This window comes from Teleopsis dalmanni, chromosome 1 (assembly GCF_002237135.1).
Source record: "Teleopsis dalmanni isolate 2A chromosome 1, ASM223713v2, whole genome shotgun sequence".
Taxonomy (NCBI): domain Eukaryota; kingdom Metazoa; phylum Arthropoda; class Insecta; order Diptera; family Diopsidae; genus Teleopsis; species Teleopsis dalmanni.
Genome location: NC_051846.1, coordinates 124,741,823 through 124,748,747, shown reverse-complemented (window position 1 = coordinate 124,748,747; position 6,925 = coordinate 124,741,823). Strand labels below are relative to the sequence as shown.

At 41.0% G+C, this 6,925-nt stretch overlaps 1 protein-coding gene across 1 annotated transcript; it reads right to left on the bottom strand.

Annotated features, from left to right (window-relative positions):
* Positions 1–5,032: 5,032 nt before the first annotated feature.
* Positions 5,033–6,369, bottom strand: LOC119668398. Its single transcript, XM_038077886.1, has 2 exons — positions 5,176–6,369; positions 5,033–5,120 (listed from the first exon to the last, which is right to left on the bottom strand). Exons 1-2 carry the CDS (start codon positions 6,112–6,114, stop codon positions 5,112–5,114), a joined length of 948 nt encoding a protein of 315 aa, XP_037933814.1. The 5' UTR covers positions 6,115–6,369; the 3' UTR covers positions 5,033–5,111.
* Positions 6,370–6,925: the final 556 nt, after the last annotated feature.

The window sequence follows — 6,925 nt, the reverse complement described above, 5'->3', positions numbered from 1 at the left end:
ATAACATTGGATAGAACTTCGGGGAATTTGCCAGATGAGGCAATAGCAATGTCGTCCGCATAAGCTATAACACTACATCCGGATTGTTCCAAAAGTTTTAACAACGAATTAACCGCTATGTTCCATAGAAGAGGAGAGAGAACTCCACCTTGTGGCGTTCCCCGACAGACTGCTCTGGAGGATTGAACACTTCCGATGTCGGATGTGATAATCCTAGTTTTGAGAAGGGCCTCTACAAATTTAACCAGACTATTGTCGAGATTTAACTTTGAGAGGGATTTTATGATACCATTGGGGCAGACATTGTTGAAAGCGCCCTCAATATCGAGAAAGGTGGCAAGTGTGTATTCCCTGAGAGAGATGGAATGGTCAACTTCCGAGATGAGTGCATGAAGCGCAGTATCGACAGACTTGCCTTTAGTATAAGCATGCTGTGATGGAGATAAGAGCGCTGGGTTTATCTTGTTCCTGATATGCAGATCAAGAACTCTCTCCAGTACTTTCAGAAGAAAAGAAGACAGACTGATTGGTCTATAGTCCTTGGCACTGCAGTGAGTTATTTTTCCTGCTTTGGGAATGAATATTACTCGAGCCACTCTCCAGCAGCTTGGAACATACATAAGCTTAATACAACTGTTGTAAATGCTTAGAAGCCAGGGGAGGATTACGAGTTCACCCTGTTGAATATCTGCGGGAATAATTCCGTCCGGACCTGGAGATTTATACGGTCTAAAAGTTTGGATAGCCCACTTTATTTGAGTGTTGGTCACTTGAAACGGATTAGGATTATTTAGAGGGGGTAAGCTGATTTGAGTTGATAAGTCAGCATCAGAGGCTATACTCCCTGGGAAGTGCGAGTCCAGAAGGGTGTCGAGAGTTTCCTTACTGGAGTTGGTCCATTGACCATTTGGAGCCTGGATACAATCGAGTGTCTTATGGGTAGAATTGAGGATTTTGCGCAGTCGGCTTGACTCGGAAGATGATTCTATGTTGCCACAGAAATTTTTCCAAGCTGCCCTTTTGGCCCGCCTAATGGCGTATTTAAATTCTCTTTGTTTCACTTTATATGGAGTCCAGTTACCTGTTGATTTAGCATCGTTAAAAAGTTTTCTACAGGTTTTTCGGAGGTCTGCAATATTCAAGTTCCACCATGGAGGTTTGGGTTTGCCTCTAAATTCGGGTGGCTTGCAGGCCGCATTTGTGGCGCATCTAAATGCTGATGTGAGAAGGTCAACCGCTCGATCTATATCGGAACAGTTGAGAATAGTGGGAGGGTCCAACTGTAAGTTGGATTCCAGGTTGGCTCGAAAAATGGGCCATACAGTACGTTTCCTATTTATTGGTTTAGATGATCTGTTCATTTCAGGGTTCTCCACAAAATTTAGATCAAAATTAATGTACCTATGGTCAGAAAAGGAGCAATCTTGCGATACGGACCACTTAGTAATAAAATAAGAGAAGTGCTCGCTTATCATGGTGATATCAAGAACTTCCCTTCTAATTGAGTTCATGAAGGTTGGCTCCCTACCTATGTTAGCGATCACCAAGTTTCCTGCAAGAATGAAATCAAATAGACACTCACCTCTCGCGTTTGTATCTGTGCTACCCCACATCTCATGATGTGCGTTGGCGTCAGCTCCTATGATCACCGGGATCCTCCTGTTATTTGCCTCTGACACCAGAAGCTTGAGGGAGTCCTGTGGCGGAGTGGCACCGTGATCGTGTGCCATATATGCTGAGACAATCCAAAGGGCCTTGGAGTCGTATTCGATGGCCATGGCTACATTGTCATTGTCACTGAACCTAGGGAGTAAAAAGGCATTAATGTTATTTTTTACTAGAATGCAAGATCTTGGTTTACCTTGACCTTCTGTGAATACTAACCGATAGCCGTTTGTATTCAGTCCACAAACCCGATTGTTTACAATCCAAGGTTCTTGGATCAGCATTATGTCCTCTCCTTTTTCAGCTAGGCGGAGGGTAAGGGCTGCCGAAGCAGTTTTGGAGTGTTGGAGGTTAATTTGGACGACCTTCAACAGCTTAGTTGTTTTTCAACTATGGTACTGTCCAGTTCATCCTCATCCGACATCGGTGAGGTCTCCCGGGAAAGCGCCATACCTGTAAAGAACTCGCCGACCAGTTTGGAAGACGAGATTACGCTACCTCCGTCTTCGGAGGAAGGAGTGCCGATTAAATCGGAAGTTCCTACATCGGGGTTGATTGGAACTGGGATGGAACCGATTCCGTCATCGGAGATCGTTTCCGAAGGTGCCCCCCCAGAAGGTTGTTGCTTAGCGGCTTGAGAGTCACTTTTGTAAACACGTAGAGTGACCGAACCGAAGCCATAATGAATCACCCCATTTCGGGCTTGAAGGGGTGCTAAAGATTCTTCGTTGAGGACTACGACGGCTTCGACAAAGTCGCCCTTGGGGTCACTGACCTTCGCAACTTTCCAGTTATGCGTGGGGAGGTCAGTGTTACTGGCCCTTAAAAGGGAAAGAATTTCCTCAGGGGAAGTAAGCTCCGAAGGAAGCCACACTTTGGAGCGGGGGCGTTGTGGGATATTTTCCACCGAAACAGCTCTGAGCTGTGCGCCGGGCCAGAGTTCCCCAACCTTCTCGATCGCCTGCTTGTAAAGATCCGCGGAGCGCTGATCTGAGCAGGCAATAATTTTAATATGACCCTGGTACCATCCAGCGTCTTTACAGCTGGGAGATGGCCCAGGGTTGAGGGCAATGATTTCCATATATATTTTAAGAAGAGCCCGTTCGACTTTCTTCCAGTTTGCTGGAGAGATGGTGCCATCACTGTTGCCAGCGTCGATGATGGCCCAGGTCAGGCTCTCTTTAACTATTTCGCTGAGAGGTTTAGACAGCGATGGGGGTCTCGGAGGACCAAATTTGGGGCGCTTAGGAGCGCTAGTTGAAATTGGTTTCCCAGCCTGTTCAATCGACCTTTGTCGTTTCTGAGCAGGTGCAGAGGTAGAAGCAATGTCGGAGGGCCGAAGATTGACATTTTCCCTTGCCCACTTTAATGATGCCTTATCGCTCTCTGAGAGCGAGGAAGGATCCGCGGCATTGAGCCTAGAGAGGATGCGATATGCTGACCTTCGCGCCCTATACGCCCTTGTCGAGGGGTTAGGGTGGGAGCGTGTGCCAGAAGTTGAGTTGGCACTAATTGCAGATGGTGCGGTTGGCGCATTAGCTTAGACCGCAGCACTAGCAGAAGAGCAGGAGGCAGCATTACCACCTGGCACAGTTGCCAAGGTGTTCAATGATGGAGCATTGCTTGTACGAACCGCCTGAGCAGAAGCTCTAGACGGTTGGTTGTTAATAGGCGCTTGCCTTATAAGGCTTGAACGCCCCCCTGAAGGGTTAGGAGTTTTAAAAGGTTTATTGGAATTTTTGTTTGCTTTGTTCATTCTAAAAGGGTCCCCACTCAAAGCCGCTATCTGACACCCGTAAGTGTAGTTCCTGATAAAAAGAAGTCCCATGGTTATCTATGCAAATGCAGGGAGGCCATGCGAGGGTTGGCACAGGTCCTTATGGGAGCAAGTGCTCAGAGCCAGACCAGAACTAATCGGGAGCTAAGCTACAACCGAACCTACACGACCAACTTAATGGTGACGGATGCAGAACGTACCTTGAGGCCTGCCAGGGTTTTAACGGGACGGAGGCAGCCACAGACTTAGCCTGGAGCCGTTCACACGCGAGTTTCACCCCGGTGCTACCGTGTCAGAAGACAGCTAGGTCCAGAAACCTGTAACCACCAGCCCAAAGCGATCAAATACAAAAAGAGGATCTGAAGAAGCGTGGTCCGAGGACAAAAACGGTCGTTACCAGAGGATGCTGGAGCCCCTGAAGAGGACAGCATCCAGGGGGGGAATAGATCATTTGGCGTTACCCAGGGTGCACCACGAGGAGGCGATCTAAGACTACACCCTTCACCGGTTATCCTATACCCTAAATATTTAACGCTTCTGTATAAAAATTCACATTTGTCTAGTCTTAACTCCAAATTATTTTTTACTAGTCTCTTAAAGACTTCCTCTAAAGTGGCTAAATGTTCTTCTACACTTTCTGTTGCGATCATAATGTCGTCAAGATATATTATCACTTTATTGTTTTTAATCATATCAGCAAAAATTTTGTTTACAAATCTTTGAAACGTCGAAGGCGCGTTTTTCAAACCAAACGGCATTCTTAAAAATTCGTATTTACCTAACGGTGTAACAAAAGCTGTGTATTTAACAGCTTCTTTATCCATATACACATGAAAAAACCCATTTTTCAAATCCAATTTCGTAAACCATTTTTTATTACCTAACTTGTCCAATAAATCATCTATCAAGGGCATTGGATAATTATCTTTTAATGTTACTTTGTTTAATGTACGATAGTCGACACACATTCTTAATTCGCCTGTCTTTTTCTTCACTAACACAATTGGTGAAGAAAATTCTGACTCACTTTCCTTAATAATACCTTTGGACGTATAGTCATCTAACATTTTTTGTAACTCATTTTTTTCTGTATATGCAAGTCTTCTTGGGGAGTAATTAAATGGTTTAACATTATCTAAACTGATCTTCATTTCACACTTTATCTCGGGTTCTTTTGGACGCACTGGTGTCAGATAACATTTAGTAAATATCTCTTCTAACAACACTTTTGTTTTAAATGACACTTCTGAACCAATATTACATTCTTCTTTATGTTCATCATTTATATCGATTGCTAAAATACTTTCTTCAAAAGTTTTTGCATCGTCACAATTACTGTCATCACTTAATTTTATATTTTTTTGATATTTAAATCTACTGTTTTCTTTTGGCTGATCTTTACAACAATTTTTCCATATTATCTTTGCATTGCTTTTTCTTAAAAAATCTCTACCTAAGACTGCTTGGCTGCCCATAGAATCATCAGCAACTACATAAAATTTAATCATTACATTTTTTTTATTCAAAAATATCAAACAACTTATTTCTCCAACTATTTTTAATTTACTTTTATTAAGGCCAAAATATTCTACATTCGAAATTTCATTTAACTTTACCGCTTCCGGTACACAACATTTTTTCAAAAAACTAATTGGGCTGCCAGAGTCTATTAGGCATTCTAAAAATAAGGATACTTTATATAAGCCTATAATTGACATACGAAAATACCTTACATAATTATTTTGTTGTTCGTTGGCGTTGAATTTTTTACTGGGACAGACTGCAACCCGGTGTTCCAAACTACCGCATCCATAGCAAGCTCCGAATGGACGTTTCGGTTGACGACACTCAGCGGCAACATGCCCAGTATTACTGCAGTTAAAACATCTTAAGCCTTGCTTTACACGCCTTTCATTCGTCGACACTGTCCTAGCAGTATTTTGATTAACATCGCCAAACGCTGCTACCAATTTTTCTTTTGATTTGAACTGCTGCATCTTTGCAATCATACGCAGTTGTGGATCACGTATTCCATCAACAATGTATTCAACTAACTCTTCTTCCGACATATTTATCAGTAATGATAAAACAATTTTATCGTTGTAATAATCAACAAATTTTTCATCATCGGACCACAAACGTGTTTCAAATTTGCGACGCAATTGAACAATACTCTCTTTTGAGCCAAATACGGAAATCATTTGTTCGATCAATATTTTACTGCTTTGTGTAAGAACATTTGGTGTAGAGTGGAGCCAATTTTGTACTCTACCTTTTGCTTTCGTTATAATAAGTGTTCGAACTACATTGTCTTCTAATTCGTAAGCTTTTTCTAACGCTTCAAGTTGCGTAACCCAAACATTAAAATTGTTACCATCGCATTCCGGTAAAAATTCTTTTAATATTATGAGCGGTACTTCTTTTCTTTGTACTGAATGTTTACATTCGCTTAAACTCGAAGTGTTTAATTGTAATTGAGTCATTTTCTTTGTCAATTCATTCTCTTTTTCAAACAGATCACGCTCTTTCTTAAGCAACTCAATTTCTTTTTGCATGAGTTGCATTTTTTTTATTTCTTCTTCTCTAATAGTAGTTTCTCTTTGCATTTTTGCTTCCTCTGTTTCTTTGTTATTCACTTCCTCCCTTACAATTTGATTTCGCTCGTTACTCATAATTTCACAATTTTGTACAACAGACTGCTCAACTGCTTCATCACATTCTGGCGTCACTATTTTTTTTTATACTCATCGGCGCACACTCACTGCGAATATGCTGTGGCACTTTTGTTAAACGCGCAATCAACTGCGTTTTGTTTCCACTTACTTGCAACTTCAATTTTGTCAGCCAATTTTTTAGCTCCTCCACCGTTAGATCATCAAAACATAAAACGTCAGCTATGCCATCCATTCTTCACAGTTTTATATAAAAATTTTATATATATATATTTTATTACACACGGGCTTTAAAAAAAAACTTTTTTTTTTTTTTTACTTGATCCCACTTCTGAATTTTAGTAGAAACAACCAACATCTACTTTGTTCGACGGTCGTCACGCAACTGTCTCTTTTATTATTCTTTCTCTTAATTCTACCTTAGTTTACATGTGTATGCTTAATTCTATCTTATGACTACAATACTTATATACTATCATATATCTACAATACTTATACTACTACAATATGTACCTAGAAAAATGTGTTCTAGATGCCTTCGTATCAAAATATCTGTACCAATATGTGCTTTGACATTTGGGTGATTAGTTTTATAGAATAAATAACCGCAAATAGAAAAGAAATTTTCGTTTGTTAAATGTGTTTCTGAGCAAAGCATTACATCCACACTTTCTTGGGACATAAAATTTGTGAGTTCAAGTTTATGTTGGCTTAAGCCATTTGCATCCCACGTACAAATTTTTAAAGTAGTCATTTATTAGACAAAAACATTTGCATTAATTGCCTTTGCATTTTGACTATCTCGTTAAGA

Excerpts from the sequence above, each read along its gene's own strand:
- LOC119668398 (XM_038077886.1), bottom strand. The coding sequence starts at position 6,114 with ATGAGTAACGAGCGAAATCAAATTGTAAGGGAGGAAGTGAATAACAAA.